General features: G+C 49.8%; 4 protein-coding genes across 4 annotated transcripts; 2 read left to right on the forward strand and 2 right to left on the reverse strand.

The window, feature by feature from the left end:
• Positions 1-415: 415 nt before the first annotated feature.
• On the reverse strand, positions 416-1,841 carry GIQ15_01886 (uncharacterized protein; the record flags this gene model as incomplete). The annotated part of the gene is made up of 2 exons (XM_033549303.1): positions 416-1,777; positions 1,827-1,841. 2 exons carry the CDS (start codon positions 1,839-1,841, stop codon positions 416-418), a joined length of 1,377 nt encoding a protein of 458 aa, XP_033410254.1.
• A 2,122-nt stretch (positions 1,842-3,963) lies between these two features.
• GIQ15_01887 (Delta(24(24(1)))-sterol reductase) lies at positions 3,964-5,540 on the forward strand (the record flags this gene model as incomplete). Its single annotated transcript, XM_033549304.1, has 4 exons — positions 3,964-4,805; positions 4,859-5,266; positions 5,330-5,471; positions 5,529-5,540. The coding sequence occupies 4 exons, from the start codon at positions 3,964-3,966 to the stop codon at positions 5,538-5,540; spliced, it is 1,404 nt and encodes a 467-aa protein (XP_033410255.1).
• A 5,205-nt stretch (positions 5,541-10,745) lies between these two features.
• GIQ15_01888 (FAD binding domain-containing protein) lies at positions 10,746-12,506 on the reverse strand (the record flags this gene model as incomplete). The annotated part of the gene is made up of 4 exons (XM_033549305.1): positions 10,746-11,381; positions 11,446-11,834; positions 11,932-12,148; positions 12,213-12,506. 4 exons carry the CDS (start codon positions 12,504-12,506, stop codon positions 10,746-10,748), a joined length of 1,536 nt encoding a protein of 511 aa, XP_033410256.1.
• Positions 12,507-13,282: 776 nt separating this feature from the next.
• GIQ15_01889 (uncharacterized protein) lies at positions 13,283-14,807 on the forward strand (the record flags this gene model as incomplete). The annotated part of the gene is made up of 6 exons (XM_033549306.1): positions 13,283-13,465; positions 13,543-13,670; positions 13,721-13,820; positions 13,869-14,010; positions 14,061-14,269; positions 14,325-14,807. The coding sequence occupies 6 exons, from the start codon at positions 13,283-13,285 to the stop codon at positions 14,805-14,807; spliced, it is 1,245 nt and encodes a 414-aa protein (XP_033410257.1).
• Positions 14,808-21,973: the final 7,166 nt, after the last annotated feature.

The following is a 21,973-nucleotide window of genomic DNA, read 5'->3' on the forward strand; positions in this document are numbered from 1 at the left end:
GTCAGTTCTCAGTCTCCTCCTCGTTAAAACGGAATAATCATGGATCACGTGACTGCTCATTATGAACATGGATGAAGGCATAAAAGGAGAAGACAGAAGAGAAGGATAGAAATGACCCAGTTGCTAGGATATCAATTATCATATACAAAAGGCTCTTGTTCTAAGATTTCGATACTCGGACCGAGATTCATTTAATCTACGGCTACTTACAACATATCCAGCATGATTTAATCCACGGAAAGATCGAGCCAGGATATCAGAAAGAAACAACGATGCATTCCCCTTGAAGTGATTGAGATAGTATCCTTGTAACAATATTCATGGTTATTATTAGACAGCAACGATATAAAGGATCTTCCTTCCTTCAAGAGAACCCGAGTCCAGTGCAGAAAAGAAACAGCCGTCCAGCACTTCGTCATACTGAGCCGCCCCAGCACTTATGTACCCTGGTCCAAGGGCCACAGGAATCGTACTTCATGCCATATGCGGATAGGTCTCGAATGTATCCCTCCCACTTCTCGTCGCGCTGAGGTGCACACTCTGCAATCGCCGTTAACAGGATAAAAGTCGGGTACAGGAAACCCTGTATATAGTCAGATGTCTGCGGAACACCAGCCCTAAGCAGCATCAAGCACGGTTTAATCCCAGCATCCCATACTTCATCGTGTAGCCGAAGGTCTTCGGACTGGCGTCTCAGGTCGTCTGGAGTCTCCGGATGCCGGGAAAACATCATTATATCATAACACCATTGGACGAGCGTGCTGTGTGCAGTTGTTACCTCTGTCCAGTAATCTGGCTTCCTATCACGTTCCTCCGTGTTGGAAAGCGACAGACACAGCCCTTTTGCTTGACCCAGCTCTTCGACCAATGTGCTGAATTCCTTTCCAAACTCCTCATCCGAGATATGCCTGCCACCCAGTTGGTCGGTAATGCCGGTGACGGGCTGAGCGGGGTCTTGGCCCGAATTATATCGATATTTGTACACAATCCAGTCATAGACTCCGTCGCGAGAGAACCCCTTCTCGGTAAAAGCGGTACGGAACAGTTGGCAGAGATGATCGTAGTCGGGTTTGTCGCTCTCGATAGGACGTCTGACGTACTCCATGTACTCTATAAACTCGCGTGGCAGGCCTTCACAAAGAGTCTCTGTAGGAGTCGCTATCATATGCTGAAGGATATCGTCGTATTGGGACTCTATCGGGCTGACCTCCAGCCCACGCCAGGGAGCAACTCTGCGACACATATAGATTAACATGTATCCGAGTGCCGCCAGATCAGCCCCCGCATCACCGTCTCTTATCGCCCTTGCTTCGGCTGCCTCTACAAGCGTTATCTGATTCCCAGCCTTGGCTGCGCCTATGGCAAACGCGCTGGGCCGGACCTGGCGGAGGGTTAGGGAGCGGGAGTGTATAAATCTGAGAAGGCGAAGGAGCTGTTCGGCGAGGAGGAGCACCGTCTTGAGGGAGAACGCTCTACACCACCCCAGGAGTGCCTCCAAAGTAGGGCCAGCCCGCCGGTGCACCATGTACCTGTAGCCGCCTTGACTGCCCTGGCGTTCAACCAGCGGGACACCGACACCCCCGGCGAGAGAGCAGATATTCTCAGTCTCCCGTTCAAGAGACTGCTTTTCTGCGTCACACCTCTCCAACTTGATCATGACCCCGTGGTCTTCGCCAGAGACGGCCGGCCCATCATCGCCTAGCCGGAACTGACGCCTACCAGCGTAGATGCCGTCTCCAAGATGCAATTGGAGTTCATACCGACCGTCGATCGAGACCTAAAGCCAAGTCAGTGGATTCTTGTAACGCTGGCGAGCATAAACATACAAATGGGAGAGCCATCGCGCTCGGGGGATGGCTTGAGGTAGATAATTCACCGAGTAGTAACTACCAAGGAGGAAACTTGCTTGCAACAAAGATGAGTGGGAAAGACAGGATTTTGTGGTGTTTTACGCACCATACGTCAAAGAATTATCCTTAACTCCAAGTGGCTACCGAGGCTCCTCTAGCTTGTGGCTGATCTTTACTGTTTAGCCTTGGGCTGCATCGAATCCTCCGATCCGAGAAAGCCACAAAGACTCGTTTCCGCCAGACAGCCATGAAGCACTTCCCCTTTTGGCATCGGGCGTAAGTTTGGTCCGCTGGATAGCTCTATGCCTACCTGCATCCGGCCGAGGCTCTCGAGCGAGACGGCCCAGTGTTTCGTTCGCATTCAGCCGTAATCAAGGCCTCCGCGCCCTGAGACACGAGAATCTACTTGACGTACGTAAGTTTGCCCCTAAGTTTGCCTACCGTCCAGCCTGCGTTGGCGATATCACGGCTAAGGGCAGGGGAAAAGACCTGCTTGGGACCAACTTGGGGATTCGTCGCCTTCGGCCGGGCGCAGTATCGCCCGGGAGAATAGCAAACAAGAGGGCTGCGAACCACCAGGCTGTACTAGAATATGCAGGGGAAGGGAGAAGGCAGCAAGGCGTCCATCTTTTACCGTTTCTATTCTTATACTGTTTCTATTCTTGTCTTGAGTTTCGGGACGAACCCAAAGTACCAAAGCTAAATAATTATGCGCTGCATAACTTCTGGCCTGAGACTGAACATCGACGTCTTTGATAAGACAGAGCTTCCATGTCTCAGTACCTAGCTGCGTCATGCTTACTTAGGCTGACCTGATGTTGCAACTAGAGTGATGTGCCTTGAATATAAGAGTAAGAGCCAGGCTACTTAACCGTATTGTGACTTTAGAGAGAAATATTCTCCTTACGGCAGATCTCCCAGGCTCCCCAGCCACGGAAATGAAACGGAAATGACACGGAAATGGCACGGAACTATACGTAAATGACACGGAACGACACATAAATGACACGGAACGACACATAAATGAGGGTGGGAAGGACCAGGGTTCTTTTCTCAAAGCTCAGCCTTGTGGTGACAGTACCGTGGGAGTTTACATGGTGCCAGCAAATTCGATGACCTAAACTATTTCTTCTCTGGCTAGGTTATCTCTTCTTTGTTTGAAGACAACGGCGTTTATCTACTTTACTAACGCAAGGCCATGTGAGCTTTAGAGAGGGACTTCTAGGAACAGTAACCCAGTGTAGGAGGTTGATATCTTCGTTTATTTACTAGCTCGGCGTCACGGATCAGAAGAAACCGTACGCACGATCGATGTAGACCTCATCTTGATATTTCAGACATGCCAACACGGAGCTTCTCAAGATTGTGTCTGGCGTTCTGGGTAAGCGGCAAGCGCTCTCGACTCGATCGGTATGCGATGTGGATATAGGTATGATGTTAGAACACGTTTTCCGTGGATTCTTTTCGGCGTATCATCTTCCATGCGAAATAGGACTTGTGCCATGTTCTATGCGCCTGATAAAGGTCAGATCAATCCAAGTATTGGTGTGCAGCTTCGGCATACCAGCTTCTGAATCCTCTTTAAACTCCTTGTGGTGGTTGACTTGTTTAACTCTTTGGTGGAAACCAGCCTCAGATCGACCTAAGTCGTGGCTGTGATAATAAATGGCGGGAAGGGAACAACTACATGACCGAGAGACGCATCAACCCTAACATACCTATACTCGAAGACGGCTCTTCCTGTACTTTGATATTATTCAAGTCTTCATCAAGTTAGTCCTTACTTACTCGACTTACAGGAATGCTTTAGCGTGGTATACGCTTGATGTCCTTTTCGCGGTTATCATGGCATTGTCTACTCGCGCTACATATATCTCGAACGGAAGACCGAGATTCCCTGGCCGTGAGCGCGAGGACCGGCATCTTGGATAGACCGGTATCGTATGATTGAACGGTTGGCCAAGCAAGCATGGGTACGCGTCCGGGGATCCGATGGCCGAACTGTGGATAAACTGGCCAAAACCCTCCAGGGGGGAAAGAATTTCTCCTCTCAACACAGCTGATTGATATATTTATTATTATTATTATTTCATGAGCTCCATTGACCGCCGCCATGGGTGCAAAACACAGAAATTCTCCTCCTCCAACCAGCCGTAAGGAGAACGGATCTACTGCTACGGCCAAGTTCACGGATGGCGCGTCAGATGAGTTCGAGTTTGGGGGTTCGCTCGGGGCTGCCTCGCTGATGGTAGGCTTCCCGCTGCTGATGTGGTATATGTGGATAGGCGCAACATACTACGATGGCGGCCTCCCTCTGCCTGCTGCCGACCAGACCTGGGCTGAGTTTGGCCGCCATCTATCCCATCTGGTGTACGAGGGAGCCTATCCAACCGCCAGAGCATGGGCTATCTACTGGGTATTCTTCATCGCGGAGGCGCTCATGTACTGCTACATGCCTGGTGCCTCCAGCCACGGCCGGCCCCTGAGACACGAAGGAGGCAAGCGGCTTCCCTACTACTGTTCTGCATACTGCAGCTTCTACGCGACGCTCGCCGTTGCGGCCATCCTGCACGTCACCGGCTTGTTCCCCCTATACACGTTGATTGACGAGTTTGGATCAATTATGACTGTCGCTATTCTGTCGGGCTTCCTCAATAGCTTGATTGTCTATATCCAAGCTATCGTACGTGGACGAACACATCGGCTTACAGGTTACCCCATATACGACTTTTTCATGGGTGCCGAACTGAACCCCCGCATCGGAATCCTGGACTTCAAGATGTTCTACGAAGTGAGGATCCCATGGTTCATCCTGTTCCTCATCACTTGCTCCGTGGCTGCCCGCCAGTTCGAAACGTATGGCTACGTCTCGCCGGAGGTGGTCTTCCTAGCCGTGGCGCACTTCTTATATACCAATGCCTGTGCCAAAGCTGAGCAGATGATCATTACGAGCTGGTAAGCACATATAATCAGCAATGTGATACCTGTCGTGGCTAACGCCGATATAGGGACATGTACTTTGAAAAATTGGGTTTCATGCTCACCTTCTGGAATATGGCCGGTGTGCCCTTTACTTATTGCCATTGTGCTCTATACCTAGCGAATCATGACCCGTCCGAGTACCGTTGGAATCCCTTCTCCCTGGCAGTGCTTGCTGTTATTTACCTTTTCATGTATTGGATGTGGGACAGCGCCAACGGCCAGAAGAACGCATTCCGCCACAAGGAGAAGGGTCAGCTCATAAAGCGTAACACTTTTCCCCAAGTGCCTTGGCAGGCGATTGAGAACCCAAAGACTATCAAGACGGATGCAGGTGATCATCTGTTGGTCGATGGCTGGTTTGCGATCATCCGAAAGCCCAACTATGTCCCTGACATGTTCTTCTCGATGACCTGGGGTCTACTCACTGGTTTCAAGTAAGTGCTTTATGTGTATGAGATCTCGAAAGGAGGATATAATAACTGATTTCCCGGCGTTAGGAGCCCCTTCCCCTGGTTTTACTTTGTGTTCTTTATGGTCATGATCATTCACCGTACAAGTAGAGATATTACCAGATGCCGGAGAAAGTACGGTGAAGCTTGGAAGCGCTACGAGGAAGCTGTACCATATATCTTCATCCCAGTAAGTTTGTTGTGATAGATCGAAATAGTGAAGAAGTAAATGCTAACAAGTGTGAAGTATGTCATCTAATCGCGGTGGACACCTTCCCAGATGCATACATTCTAGCAGTTCACCAGAGGAGGTTGACTATTTGGCGCTTCTGTATAATGTATGTACTTCCACAAGTAATAGTATAATCAAGCTAGATTTTGACTGCGAATGCAGACATAGTACTATGAGCTAAAAACGGCAAGAGAATAACGAAGTGAGGGAATACAGAGGGAGAGGTATTAGGAATTAGATCCGTAATGGCAAGTTCTCAAGCCGCAGTCTTCCCAGCCTTAGTCTGACGCGAGAGGGAAGCTATGCCAGTCCGTATGCCAATTATCAGTCCTCTTGGGCCAGATCTCTCGAAATATTTGCTCATAAAATCTCAATTTGGATTCGTCCCATTTGAAATTATTGGTCCGCCCTCTTTGTTCCAGTTGGGGTATCTCTTGGACTAGGATGTCGTCACAGTCATCTCTTCTGGTCTGGTTCCTTATAACCTCCCAACTGCGGCTAATAACTTTGAGGATATACGTTAAGTCCGACACCAAGGTCAAATGTTTAGGTGTAATATTCCAGTCTCCGCTAACACACAGCTTTACCCCCTGCAAAGTAGGCTTTCCATACTCCGACTGGGCTTGTATGATTTCTTGATATACTGCGAGAACGAGACGACCATCAACCGCGGCATTAATCAACCCCCTTCGTGCATGATCTCTGTTCACTCCCCTTGGTACCGCATTATTGTTTCGTATCTGGTCTAAAACATATTCCTCGGATGGTGGGTAGAAAGTGGGATCTGAACAATCGAGGGATATCGTCAGGCGTTTTAGGCCATGCATAGAACCAAGAGCCCTATATATGGCGACTTCTTCCTTACTGCCTTGGGAACGCGGGATAAGCAGCGTGGCTTCCTCTAATTTTGAACAGTATCTGGCGAGCTCGCCAATATTTTCGGCAGTTAGGGCCAGTTGATTTGCCTCATAATGCGACGGAGACGAGAGCCAAAGCCGAGAGAGCGTGTGATGATGTAGGACCGCCTGGAAGGTCTGTCGGCCGTATCGCCCCGATAGTTTAAGAGTATGAAGAGGAGGCAGATTCCGCAGGAGAGCGGCCGCTACTTCGTCCATTTGATCACTCTCATTGTGGTGGCATGTCAAGTGTAAACCAAGAGCTCTGAGGGAGCTGAAGTTGCAGTTGCTTGCCCATCCCAGGGCCTCTACTGAATACCTAAGACTGCATTCAAGGGTGCGTATCGACGAGAATATTACGTATTTTTTCCATCCTTCAAAGCGCGATAGATGGTTGGCCCGGAGGCTTAGGGTATCAAGACGCCCAGGGCTCAGGGGTTGTTGTGGACGGTTTGGAAAGAATCCTTGCCATTGAAGCGCGCCCTCCCTGACAGCCCTTATATACCGTGGAGTCCCTATTTGGTAACTATTAACAAGCCGCACATGCTTCAGGTTTGGAGCCAGTCCCGCCATCATCAACTGGACAGCTTCGGCGTTGCAGTTTCTTTGGCCGTCAGCGGTATACCGTGAACAGGATGCAACGATGCAGTATAGCTGTGGGCACGAGGCAAGAGCATAGTCGTCCGGGTCTATATCATACCGAGTATTTCTGGGTTGAATCAGGCTTCCTAGTTCAAAGCTGTGAAGGTGAAGTTTGCAACGGAAAATAGAGCGTAATGCGTCCAGCATGCAAGACGGAAATACGTGAGAAATGGAGTATATCAGGTCAGTAAGCCCTGGAAAACGCACTATAAGGCGAGCCAGATGCTTATAGTCGTCCTCCAGGTCCTCGAAAGGTGCAAGAAGCTTAGAGAAATAAGGGTTATAACTTTCAGCATGGCATTCGGCTTCATCATCGGTTTCGGTCACCAATTGCTCCTTCTCGTGAGTGTTGACAACTGGCAAGGAACTCCCTACCACGACCCGGCGAACACACCCAAAGCTGGACCTGTTCTGTAGAATATAATTCCAGCTAGCAATATCTTTGCTTAAACCCGTGAAGCAGGGAATTTCAAGATTGTCGCTCAAACTTTTGCGACTAGAAAGACGAATCGTTCGAAACCGTTGTTTGTTGGACGCAAGACAGCACAACTTGCTAACAGCTGAAAAATCATATAAGCTGGGTTTATATTCGGCGGCAAGATAGTCACAGATCCGATGCAGGGTCTCCAGTGGTAGACTCTCTAGCTTAGACATGCTGCTGGAAGACATACGGCCACGGCCTGTAGACGAAATGGATGGCAGCGAGGACAGAGATGGGAGCAGTTTTCATTCTCTATGTATGCTCAGCCAGTCATATAGATGCCCGCGAACAGGGGTAACTATCGGAAAGTTACTTAAATATCTTCCCCTTGACCAATAATAAAGACTCAATTTCATGATGATTTCTGGTGGCCTGTTCGAGTGTAGAGTATACGTATCTATGTAGTTCAATGGCGAGTTCTCAAGCTGCGGTGAATATATTATGCCTCCCCCATGGTGGGTTCTTGACGCAAAAGAATCCTGTCCCTCTTCCTCATTCTATTCTTCTTCCCGTCTTCTATTCCATCCAGGGCAGCCGATCGCTTCTTGGATGTCCTGCTTCTTGGAGAGACAGTTAGAGTACAGCGGTGAAAATCAATTATCAAGGCCCGCCCTAACTCTGCATTCCAAAGGATGTTGTTAGGCTTCAAGTCCAGATGGTTGACACCCATATCGAGTATCTCCTTATGCGACCGATTAATTTCATTGTCTAGCTCTTTGGAACCCTCAATTTTACTGGTATCCTCTCCGCCCCAGCCCATGAGCAGCATGTGCTTAATCGGCCCTGCACCGTGTAGATAGTAAGTCATTCTCAAATTGACGCAGCCCAGGAACACGGTGATTGCAGAGCCCTGGGCCTTGCGGAGAAAGCGATAGACCACTGCTTCGCCTTGCACTTCGTCCCAGCGGCGGGCTGTTGTGCCCTTCCCAACTATAGTGTAACCATACTGGCGACAGGTAATCTTAAACGGCGCCCCGTACGAGCCACTCTGACCGAAGGGGGTGCATTTTTGATCTAGGTCTTCATCCAACTGTTGGTTGATCAAGCGCACTAGATACTCGGCGTTAATGGGATGCTTATCACTACTATCTTTTGATCTGTGACTGTCCACATTCGGGCACCCTTCATCCAGGTTACCTCCGCGATGAAGGCCGAGTAAGCATTTCAGTGTGCAAAATGCCTCTGTGTGTTGGTTATAATTTCCCCGACTTCTGCTGTCTTCTCTCTGGCGCGACTGTCGCCGATTAGGCGGTGACGCTGTGAGCTCGCTTAAGTTCCGCTTCCGTCCGGGGGCTGGTTGCTCGGAATCAGAGTCGAGGTTCGAGTCAGAGTCAGTAGGCCCTGAAGGATGTGTACTTGTGCTTTGGGGTGCACAGCTGGACCGGGATCGAGTGATAGGTTGATCTCTCGCCACGGGAGAGCTTGAAACAGGCGAGGATGGTATATACTCTGAGCCTGGAGGGGTTTGGCGGAGCTCTTCTTTAGGTATCTGTGCTCTTTTATAGTCAAGACTTGTCTCCCAAGTATCTAGTTTCTCTATCCATTTGTTTCGCCAATGCTGATCCTGAGGCTGGGAGCCGCAGCTCATTAGGCAAAGACAGAGTACCCGGGCAATAGAGGTTTTTGGCTGTAAAATATGAGTCTCATCGGGGCCTATTTCCTCGTTAGGCTCGCAGAGGTGGTAGTAGAGTGTTCTTGGGTCATCGCGATTGATACGCAGTAGTATATAGGCTAATCCATTAGTGATATAGGAGAATTCTAGGCCTTCCCTAATCATCACATCGAACTCCTGAACCAAAACAGATGCTGTTATCTGTTCGGCGTTATATGTTAATTTTGCTCCTGGGTCCTTTGGGGCAGCTCGCTGAACTACTTCCTCCCAGAGATTCATAGGACGGAGGCCGGTGCGGAGATAGCTGACTGGTAGCTTGTGCGGCGGCTTATACTCAACAGTGGTGAGTAGTCTAAGGATACCATCCTCTTGTCGATGGATACAGAACTGATCTGGTATAGAGCGCCGTCCGTCTATTGCACATATATCATCGCCGTCGCCTTCATCAATAATATTCGTATGGTTCTCAAAAACGACCCCCTCTCCAATAGTAAAATCAGTCTGAGCGTTCGGCTTCCTGCATAACGCTGTGATGATATCCTGGACATATTGTTCTACTGCCATTCGCTCGTAAAATGCTAGGTCTGCCTCACTGCTTAATGCTCTGCGACAACTCCATGCAACGCCCTTGAGTTCAGCTTCGGGAGGAAACAGTCTCTCGGTTGGTTGGAAATGGTGAAGGACATTGCTGTAAATTTTATCCTGGATATCTTGGCAGTCTACCCAGTGTCGAAGGTAGACTGGACATAATTTCCCAGTTGGCTTGCCAATTGGTCCCTGTGTAGAGAAGAATGGATTCCGAACCCGTAGAGGCCGAGAGACGAGGTCGTGGCATAATCGGATCAATTCGTGGAATGATGTCTGCTGGTTAAGCTCCTCAGCAGCGTGTTGTCGCTCCTCAGCAGCTTTTCGTTGCTCCTCCGCTTGGAGTCGTTCCTCTCTTTCTCGTGTTGCTCGCTCCTCTGCCTGGAGTCGTCGTTCTTCTGCCTGCAGAAAGAGAGCTTTGTAGTCTAACTCGTCTTGAGAAGCCATCGGTCCTCTGTTGGAGAGAACTGTTGCTTGGACTGAAGGGAGTATCAAGCTAACGTACGTAATTGAGATGTACGAGAGATGATATTAATGACGATGTGTCAGATTCTCTGTGTTGGGTACAGTTCCTATATCCAATGGGCCCCATTAGACACAAGGCCTCTTTATCCCTTGCAGTCCAACATGATGCCTGATATCAAGATGTCAAGATGTCAACCCTGAGTATAGGTGAATTCTGACTAAGCATGTCTGCCTGGTCGGAAAATAGTTAGTCCGCAGAACTTAGCGCTGGACGATATAGAGGCTTATATAGAGATTTATAGAGATTTATAGTTGGCAGAGACTGGCTCTACACGACCGTCGACCGGAGCAAACCGCAGTAGTACGTAAATGAACGAGCGGGCTGTTTGGGGAGAGCAGGCCACATCGCTGTCCTGGCATTTTCAGGTTGGAATGAAACCGTCACAGATAGATGAAGTATGATGATAAAGTGAAATCTTGGCCCTAACTAATCATTCTGTATTAAAATTAAGCAACTGGTGTTCTGTCTATTATCTATGTACATATTACGCCTATGCGATTGGCGCATAAAAGCTAAACATTCCCTTGGGATCATACTTCTGCTTCAAGGCCTTCAGCTTGTCCTGGCGCCACTGCTCAGAGCCGTACCACTGCTGTGGCGTCTCGGCACCATAGGCGTAGTTGACGTACGCATGCAACTCCTGGCGGCCACTGGCCTGGAGGAGGATGTTACGGAGCTGGAGACCCAAGTTAGCGGCCTTCTGATCGAGGGCTGAGTCGGCGGGCGTGTAGCTGATGAGCGGGGCGGCGAGATAGTTATCACCACGGAAGGCGAAGGCGGTGGTCTTGGGGTCAATCGCCTTCACGCCCTGGTTGGAGTAGCCCTCGAACATGAAGATGGAGTTGTGGAAATCGGTGGCGATGTTGGCCTGGGCAGCAAAGAGATCGTATGCCTGTCTCATCGCGGGAACGTTGTAGGTTTCGAGGTAGATGGGGAAGCGAGGGTTGGAGAGCCCGGACTTCTGGCATGGAGGAGAGTCGGTAGCGATGCCGGTCCATCCAGCGAGGTCCTTGTAGGTTCCTGCACTGGGTTCGATGCTGATGGCACCAATGTCATGGAATGGCTTCGTGATGGCTGGGTCAACGGCCGATACACCTTCTTGGATGATGTAGAAGATGATGACAGGCTGGAGAAGATGACGTTAGAAGATGGTTTGGGTTAAAAATACGGGGGTAGACGGTGGTGCTAACCTTGTTCGCATCAGCGCCGGGGTTGTTGAGCCAGTACGACCAGTTGATGACGTCGGAGGGCTGGTTGGTGAGGAAGTGGTCGTTGGCGGCTTGGTAAACGGCCTCGACCTTGTCACCGCTATAGGTCAGGGTCTCGATGGCCCAGTTGCTGTACTGGATATCAAAGATCTTGATGGTGACAGAGGTGACGATGCCAAAGTTATGGCCGGCACCCTTCATGGCCCACCAGAGGTCAGAATTGGGGTTGAGCGTCACGAGGCTGCCGTTTGCAAGGACGACATCCATAGACAGGAACTGGTCGGCGATGAGTCCATGGTGTCCCTGAAGCCAGCCGTGGCCGCCTCCAAGCGCAGGCCCAAGATAGCTGACACACTCGCAGGTTCCAGTAACTAGTTGCCAAGTTAGCTCAACCTTCATACATATATACTGCAACCTTCATACACATATACTGTGCCCTTCATATATATATACTGAGAACAGACTTACCAGCTTGCTTGTTGGCAGTCCAGAGGGTGTCGGTGACGAGCTTGGAGTTGGTTCCGCCGCCAATCTTGACCGATTTACCGTCCTGGGAGATTTGGACGCTGCTGAGCTGCTTCATGTAGATCTCGATACCGGTGTCCATCTTGCCCATGGTGGTGAGGGCACCATGGGCGCCATTGTAGGCGAGGAAAGGAACCGACTTCTTGTTTGCGAATTTGACCTTGCAAGAGATAAGTATGCATGCATAAGATAGCCCGTCTCGTATAAAGCGAGGGATAACTTACTGTTTCAACGACGTCAGCCGCGGTGTTTGGCACAACTACAACGTTCACCTGGGGAGCCTGGAGGGCGGACCAGCGAGTCGTGGCATCGTCGAAGCCGCTTGAGCCAGGGAGATAGACGTTGGCCTCCTTGGACAGCTTCGGCACGAGCTTAGTCTGAACGTCGTCTACCCAACCTGCGGTAGCCCTTCGACAGACGCCGGCGGCACCGTCCTCGCTGCGATTGATGTTTCTAGCCGCGGAGCCCGTCGCCCACGCGGCGAGCGCCATGATAATCCCCTTTGCAAGCCCTTGCATATTTGAAAGGACTAACCGGAAGAAAGGGATAAAGGGAGATTATTCGATGCAGGAAATGAGAGGTTAAAGACCAAGGTTGCGAGACGCCATGTGCAACCAAGGGGAAGTCGTAGAAGAAAAAGAAAACACCCCTGGGGTTCTCTCTCGCCGTCCTCCGTACGCCGCTACACCGTATGGCTAGCGCATATCACCGAGAGACCAAACCCGGCATGGCAGCGCGGCAAGGATGGCTGTCTCTCAAATTCTATGCATCAAGTCGACGCCATCCCGGACCCCCTGTGCCCCTGGATGGGCGCCCCTACCCCCTGGAGATTTCGCTGGAGATTCCGATGGAGAAAGATGGAGCAAAACGGAAATGCTGAATATAGCGTAGTATTATGTCCGCGTTATTGGCCACCACCATGCGCCGAGCTTCGCTTGTCTGGCTCCGTCGTGTTTTCCCGCAGTGCATGAGGAGATTCGGCGCTGCTGATAGGACTTTGCTGTAGTCTAGGGAGCGTATGGTACAAGTATGCAGATTCCGTACGGAGTAGAGCTTCGAGAGAGACTCGTATCTGACTTTGTCGAGATGCAACCATGGCTCGGGCGATCAGACGGCAGGGGACCCCGGAACCAGACAAGCCTTCATCCATGATGGAATCTCATAACTCAAGGCGTTTTCCTTCCTGACCGTTCGTCGATTGATCGATCATGCAGAGACAGTGACGGACAGTGACAGAGTGACAGACAGTGGCAGACATACACCTCCTCCATCTGAATTCGAACAAAACATCGCCATGCTGCCCACCGACCCGGCGGCAATTGCTGCTGCCCAGGAAGCTGGTCGCCAGGCCACGATCGAGATATGGACGCTCTTCGGCGTCGGTTTCACTGCGACGATACTCAGGCTGTACGCGCGAGTACACGCCGTAGGATTTAGGAACCTGCGGCCAGACGACTATCTGGTGGTTGTCGCATTGGTCAGTCCGCCTAAGAGTCCCTGGCCTATACAATCCCCGTCGACATATATGCTAATATATATATCCATGCCATGCAGGTGCTGTACGCTGTCCAATCGACGCTCGGCTACAGCGTAGGCAATTTGGCCCATGGCCTCGCGAACAACATCATGTCGGACAAGGAGCGCGCGCTGTTGGAGGTCGGCAGTCCGGAGTACGAGTTCAGGTGTGTGACGATATGTTGTTTGTGGTTTGCGCCTGGTTGACCGTTATTAGGGTGATCGGGTCCAAGATCCAGATCTCGGGCTGGACGGTGTATACGTTCCTCATCTCGATGCTCAAGTTTTCCATGCTCGCATTCTACATTCGACTTACGGTACGTACCATCCACTTTCCATGCATAGACAGGACTGACGAGACGTAGGAGGGCGTTGGCGGGAGCTATCGCTTGCAAATATACGTCGGTTTCGGCCTCGTCGGCGGAACTTGTCTGGCATCGCTTCTCACCATCTTCACGGCATGTCGGCCTTTCTACAAGTACTGGCAGATCAATCCAAACCCAGGCAGTGAGTCTTCCCATTTCTGTCTATTCTAGCTATGGTCTAACGTGCGGTAGATGTCTGTCAGCCGGCGGTCTCGCTGCCCATCGTCTGGGTCTCGTTCGCCGCAAACATTATCACTGACATCTATCTCATACTAATCCCTCTCCCCATGCTCTGGAGGTCTACCCTGAGGACGATCAAGAAGATTGCAGCGAGCATCGTGCTCGGCGCCGGCATCTTTGTGCTCGTCTGCGCATGTCTCAAGAGTATCTTCGTCTTGGTGGTACGTTGTATTCTGTACTCTATATCTTATACCTATATTGTACTAACTGCTGCAGAACCCTGTCAACGGCGCACAGCTCGCAGGCGCCTGGGGTGTGCGCGAGGCCTTCGTCGCAGTGATGGTGACCAACCTGCCCATGATCTTCCCGCTCATCCGAGCAATGCTCTCCCCCTTCTTCGGCAAGCTCTTCTCGACGCAGAGGAAGTCGTCCTACAAGTCGCCCGGGTTTCAGACCATCGGTGGCGGTACGCCCCGCGGCGGTAACTCTTCCCACAACCGGAATACCAGTCGTCGCCAGCCACAGAGCGACCTCACCACCAGCTTCACGCTCAACGGCAGCAACGAGCGAATCGTCGACGACAACAACAACGTCAAGATGCAGGACCTAAAGTCTTTTGCTTCAATAGACCCTGAGCCAAACGACCCGCCCGCGCGCGGCATCATGATCTCAAACTCAGTCGAGGTCATGCATGAGGACAGAGGTAGTACACACGATGAAGAACAGCAGCGAGTGGAGCATGTCCGTGAAGCATGGTAGCTAACCGACACGGCTCTTAGATGAGGCATGACGTTCAAGATGTTTAAAGACAAAGCAGAAAAAGAAAAAAGAATTACACACTTAATTAAACTACGCTCCTAATTTGGTGTCTGGTGTCGGCGTCGGTGGTCAAGCCATTTTTAAAGAACAGAGGACCCTGCTAATTACGACTTCCCGCTCTCCGTTCGACCGTTCCTTGCCCAGCAACCGGACTCTTAAACGCGCGCCGTCGAATTGCTCAACGCCATCCCTATTTACACCTTCGACGAATCCAATATACACACATATCTCCAGGCCGCTCTGCCAGCCAAGCCGCCTTGCCTCTCCTCGACCCCCGCCGCTTCTACCGTTCACCTCCCTTTTTTGTCCTTAGAGTGGTTATACCCATTCCTTTATATTTTCTTTTTTTTTTCCCTCGGCTTTAGTGTGGCCTTGTGTCTTTGCATGTTACCCCTCACCATTATACGGAGTACGAACGGTGGATATCTGAGCCTTGTTTTATATACCATTTCCCTGGCCTTGTCGCGATTTTGCATATACATATATTTGTATTAATGATTGTATAACTAGCACGAATTTTAAAGTACATACCTTAATTAGAACAGTTTAAACACTTCAAATCGATCGAAATTAACAATTCACAAGCTTTGTGCCGGCCGAGGAAGCGAAATTGAAGTTTCCACTCTAGCCCGTCTTAGGAAATACTACCGGGCGGCGGAATCCGGCTTGGCTTGCACTAATATATTTCTAAAAAGAAGTGTGTATCTAGATTATCGATCAAAGGCACGATGTGTGGTACCAAAAAGCAAGCGGTGAACGTGCGGTGGCCAGCAAATTGTCCGCTATGCCCCCTGAGCCGGCGACCAAGAGAAGGAAGAGGAAAACCTCCATGCTCGTGTGATCATCGACGTGCGGAGGGCCAGGTTTCACGCTCGTAGCGATGATCATCCCCAGATCTCCAACTATTAGGTCATCGCCGGACATCATTGTCCTTGCCTCTGTCATGGTTCATCAGCATATGATATTCAACCTCGTCTTGAGCAATTTCACAGCGGATGATGCACAACTAATGTTTCCAAAGCCGACAGCGCCACCTGCACGCAACCAAAGTACCAAGAACCGTATGGAGAGTAGTTAGTACTGACTAGTTTAGTTCCTCTGTGCTGGGATAACACAAGGAAGCTCCCTATTTTAGCGTATGCAAATATCATACTTACTTAGTACCGCGTTAACACATCCTTACCATAGTTAAGCTTGTTAGAGTGGCATTCATCCCAGTAAGCCAAGTCGCCGGTGAACCCCCAAGAGTACTCCGTAGAGGCTTGCACATATCTGCTAAAACGGAAGACACAATGTGAAACGCGATCCTCCATACGAGTTCCAGAGCAGATCAGCAGAGGATGAGCCTCATGATTCTGCCCCGTACGTAGTAAATCTCGATCGCGTAGAGACCGATTGACCGTTACTCCACCGAGTTGCGGAAAAATCAGCCACGTTCAGGCCCCTGGAGCATCTGGGTTCGACGATGAGATAGTCGGTTCTCGGTGTGAGTTCAGGGCCGGGCGAGCCGAAGTAACCTCAGGCACCCTAGAGTGACCACAAATTGCGATTGAGTGGGTTGTGGCTAGCTGGCTGCAGGGTAGACGCTGCATCGAACAAACATCATATTCGGAGATGCTGTCTACTCCGTATCGACTGTTCCGGATTCTAGAGAGGACGATAGCCACTGACGGAGACAACCAGCCCCCGAGTTACGGAGTACTCCATAACCATTCGAGCACGGGTTCGACCTCGTGGGAGAACTGCATCCACAGTAAAATAGGGGTACAGAGCAGATACGTCTATCATCCAATCCGAGCGTCCTCTTCGCACCCATCGTTCATATCACACTTAATTTGCATCGTTGGTGCAGCCGAATCCCGACAGATCAAAGGCCCCACAGATGTCGTGATATCTGATATCAAGGGGATAACCAGATCTTCAGAGATAGTTAGATCTTCAGATCCGACAGTCCTAGCGCCGACGAGCACGGTGAGCGGGATTATGTTCTAGCATGCTCTAGCATGCCTCTCAACAGTCTCGCATGTGAGAAGATCTTCAGCGCTCCGAGTAGTTAGCTCACCACCTAAATTGGCCGTAACTTTTGGCAATTCGCCATCTCGAAGCGAACCGGCGGACCCTTGCTTTCATGTCTCCCAGGAGATATCTCTCAAAGGGTGGACTTCTTTCATGGCTTGACGCCCGCTCGTATAGGCCGTTGACGCCTTCAGTGAAATGCCATTATTTCTTTGCAAACCAGGCGAACTCCGTGCAGACATGTCTATTTATACTTTATCGTGGCTGAAGACTCTGTAGAGTTGCTGGACTGCACGCCGAAATAGGGAGCTATAGGCCCAGCGCCACGATGGCAACACATGCGATTAGCTTCCAGATCGAGCCGCCGAATCCGATTGCTTTTGGACCTGAAGTTTGCACCCTCAAGCCATGAGTTTGTATACGCTGTCGCCTTTATCATCTTGGCGAAGCGCAAAGTTATTATCCTAGCTTTCGCAGTCTTTGATTGGTGCTGATGAGGTTGATTCGGAAGGCGACCTACTAGTTACCGTAGATGCATCATATTCTGCGCCTTTAGCCAGAAGCACGTCGCCGTTGAGCTCTTGGGCTTTGCCTGCCAAATAAGTTTCTGTCGTGCAGGACATCCTTGCTGCCACTTTATCTTCCTCCCAACAGTTGAACTCTGTACCCTCATCTCTCACCCGCTCATTACACCAGTTGAAGGACTTAGCTGCATAGAATAGGTAGCTATTTGCGCGTTAATGCCGTTGCTAAAGCAGGAGAGACGGCAGGGAACCTTCAAGATAAAGTCAGACCTAAGCCACAGAATCTGTCATGTTCAGTTGAGATGTGAAGAAACACTGGAAAATTGCAGAAGGCTGGTCGAGCTTACAGGACGGACGGCGATATCACTGCCCAACCTGGACCGCCACGGTCTTCACGGTAGCGCAGACAGTAATAGGCTGGAGCTATTGGATGTTTGTTGAACTTCTTCCTGGCCAGGTTTCTCATAGTGCGATCCTTGATAGAGTGGCAGGAATGGCGATGGGAAGGATAGTAGCCATCATGTCAGACACCTGGGCTACTCTATTAATCTATACCACCACTCGATGGCCGCCATCGCTCTCTTCCACCACCTATCAGTGTGAGATGTCCTATATCCAAGTTTATAAATGTTACAACGTTGCTTGTCTTGATATTTGTCGGGCGGAGAAAAGCCTTGCTGCTTTACGGAGTAATGTCCGGACTTAAAGCAGCACTTGATTAATATACTAGTATTTACGAGTGCGAGCTATAGCTACGGTCATTCATTGGCTAGAGACTGTAAATATGGTATAAGGTCTATACTGTGATGAGTCATCAATGAATAAGCGGTATTATTCCCAGATAGGTATAGTCACTGGGTAAAACACACGTGACAGAAATATACTGACGTCCTTGTCATGTGATATTTCATTAGTCACAGCCAATCAGCGTCGAGAAAATGCTACCCCAGCCTCCATGTACCGATACTTTTTGGTCCAAGCTGTAATATCAGGTTGCTGCGATGTTGATTGAGAACAGTTCAGTCCGTTGGATTTATTACCGTTACATTAATAAGGGACAATGTGTCCATCTTATTTTCCGTGATATCGCGGTTATCATCCTGGATTTTGGAATATTTTGCCCACCCGCGATGTTCATCTGTAAAGCTTTCTCTCTGAACTGAAATGTCTTATACCCATTTTCGAGATGTTGGTCAAGTGCGAATGGCTTCAGTGATACCGTTCCATATAGTCTATGACTGCGATCGACGGCTCAACCTACACGGCATTGAGGGTATAACTAAAGCCTCAGCCAGGTAGAGACTTGCTGCAAGGAGAACTCCGCTTCAATAGGGGTATTTATTTTCTACGCTGTACATCACTACACACCCCAACCGTCATTTTACTCCCCGGAGTGCAACCAGCGACGGTAGCTGGTGGAAAAATCCCGATTGCCCTTTCCGCTGGAGTTTTCCTTACCTATCTTGTCGTTCCTGTCTAGTCACATATCAAGGCTCTGCGCTTAGCGGGCTCCTCTATACGTGATAGGCACGTCTGCGAATAAATCGGGTGTTTCTATCAGCTAATCGGCGCAATATAGAAGTCCTCCGCGCTATAGCTAGCCATGAAATTTTCCGCCAGAGGGTCGTCGAATCTATTCGGGACGACGCACGCCTGGAACGCAATTAAAGTCAGTCGCGAGCTCAATGGTCTAAACAATAGGGCTTATTATGGGGATTCCCTCTACGGCTGCACCTTTGCGACTGCAACACGGCTAGAGGATATTCAGTGTCGTTCGCTTGGGGTACAGAGAAAACATAGAGGGCCTTTCCAATCGCAAGCGATATGACGTAGACCTACCGGGTCATATCCCGCACAACCCACTCGGCAGTCATGGGGATACTACCAGGGACTACTACGAATATAAAGAGCAGTGCTTATATCTAGGGCTAATATTAGTACTTCTAGGCTTAGACTCAATCAGTTTCCATTGTTACAAAGAATCATAACTACTCTAGCTATATATAGCTTGTTATTCGCTCCCTCGTACAAAACTCCGATGATTCAGAATTTCCTATATAGATTCAACCACCTAATCCCGTTTACCTGGCTGATTATACCCAACGGTATACCTACGGAGGCTTGTGAATGGGTTTCTGGTAGTTACGTGATTTGCAAGTGCAAATGCGCAATACTCTAGGTTGGCATAATAGGGCTGTGCAGGAGCGGCCCCGCGTGTCGATTGGGACTGATCAGGCCCCGCTAGTGAACGGCAACCGCAGTGTCTAGGCGGATGATGAAGTGGTTGAGTTTCTCTACAGCGACGGCGAGAACCCATTCTGGGCTCAGAGTCCGAACAATATCATCGAGTTATAGTTGGGTGGGATGCATCTGAGCCAGAGTACAAGAGGCCGTATGTAAGCTTCAGCGCGCTGATGAAACTAGGGTACGAGAAGGGGGAGGTCTGATAGTGAAGCTCCTTACTGGGCTCTTTTCTGGTAAGCCTATGTCGATACCCACGAGCACGACCACGAGGATGCCTACCCGTGGTGGCTGAGCCGTGCAGTGAGGCCGACCTAATACCAGATAAAGTTAAGGCCATCAGCGTTCTTAATCAGGTTATACCGATCCTTAAGCCAGAAATGAATATCCTGGAGGGAGGCAACCTGAGAGCTCCAACGAAGCCTCATCCTCTCGGCCTTCCTGAACGTGAGGCGGCGTAGAAAAATTGCAACGGCTATTTCGATATTTGACCCTAGGTAAACCACCACCTATAGACCATAAGTAGCCTTATCAGGGGTCTAGCAGGGGTCATAGGTCGTTTATCTATATAGATAGGCCACGCCGTTTGAATATGTAGCTAGGACAAAAATAATTCTGTGACTCTCCGCGTATTGCTAGTATGTTGGAAGTAAAGCTGTAACAGTACCAGTACCCGTAGACTTTGCACTCCTTCGCTTGAGAGAAGATGTTGAAGATGAAGCTGAGGATGAAGCTGAAGTTGGTGAAGATGAAGTCGATGTTCTATCTCGAAGATAAGGAGGCTGATTACATAACCATTAGCGCAGAGATAAGGCGATAAGCTTATCCGTTATCGCAGATAGAGGAAGAGAGAAAGACGAAGCACAAGTGGCGACGAGAAGCGCAAGCTGGCGGAATAAAGGGACAACCAAGTCGTTATATAGTCAACTGCACTGCGCGCATCTAGGGAACAGGTTACAGCATGGCTGACGAGCAAAGTGCCCAGATCGTTTCGCATGGGCGCGGAGGTAGGGGTCTTTCTAAACCCTCGACCCCCTTTTTCGCATCTTCAAGGGCTAACCTTCTACTCTTTACTCGCGACTTGTTGCGCTTTAGGCCAGGGAAATATCGCTGCCGATTCTACAAAGTAGGTCCCTGTGCATGTCACTACGCGCGTGCGTGCGTGGATATGGCGGAGTAGCAGGGTGAAGGGCCAGGCTAATGCGAGATATAGATATATCGACGCAGAGATTGTTCGGGAAGGCGTTGAAGGCGATCAAGGCGACGGAGCATATTCTGCTGGGGTAGGGCATTAGGACTACTCTCGTAGTCATTTTCGTTGAGTGAGTTGAAGGTGGCTGATGTCTTTGTTATAGCGTGGAGGAGTTGGGAATATAGGCTCACCCAATATCCCACCGTCTCGAGGCCAACCCCACGACGCGGATGTCATCCCACCTACCGCGATACGCCCATCATCTAGGGCTGATTATCATGTCGGGGTACGTGTCTTCCCTGATCAGGTCGGCGCCAACAGACTAACCTTTCAATTTTTTTTAGCGAGGCGGTCAAGGGAATGTACGTACTGAAACTTCTAAAGTCGACAAAGGAGAGGTAGAGCAGCGCAAGGAGCCGGAGTCCGGTGATAAGAAGCCTGCCCCGGAAGGGTTTGCGGATAAGTTAAAGCAGATGGTGTTTGGCCGCAGATAGCATATACCACTTTACCACAGGCAACCTGGACCATTCATTAGGCTCCAGGTTTGGTGGCTGGGTTTATTTTTATGTCCTTTGCATTTGGAAAGCAAATGTAATAGCCTGAGCTCAACAGCGGTGTTAGATAATACGCCAATAATCTCAACTGCAGAAGACTCACGCCATGTATTCAAGCCGTATTATATTAATTGGAGATAATTATAGAGGCTATTAAAGGGTGAAATGATAACGTGAAACTTTGTATAATGGAGTACAAAATATCGCGGGAACGCGGGAACGCGACAAATGAAGTCAGGAGTGAGAGATAAGAGGATCGAAGAGCGGAAACTGTCAGCTGTCGAGCAAGGTAAGGTATTGGCTGAGATAAAAGAATAAATATTTCGGCAGACTGTTAGAGCAAGAAATTAATGTGAGCGAAGCAAGTGGTTGTGAAGGGGGAGGGTTTCGGTGTGCGTGTGTGCAGGTTGAAATTAAAATTGACATATGAGACGGCCCGGGTATAAAGTGGACGAACCTAGCTGTTAGAGCCAATAGGAAAAGAAGTTTGAGAGGGTAAAGGGGATGGAGAAGGCGGTTGATAGACGGGGAGAGGACGAGGAGGAAGCGGAAGAGGAGGAGAAGGTAGAGTGGTGATGG

This window comes from Arthroderma uncinatum (assembly GCF_011692745.1).
Source record: "Arthroderma uncinatum strain CBS 119779 chromosome Unknown scaffold1, whole genome shotgun sequence".
Classification (NCBI taxonomy): Eukaryota; Fungi; Ascomycota; class Eurotiomycetes; order Onygenales; family Arthrodermataceae; genus Arthroderma; species Arthroderma uncinatum.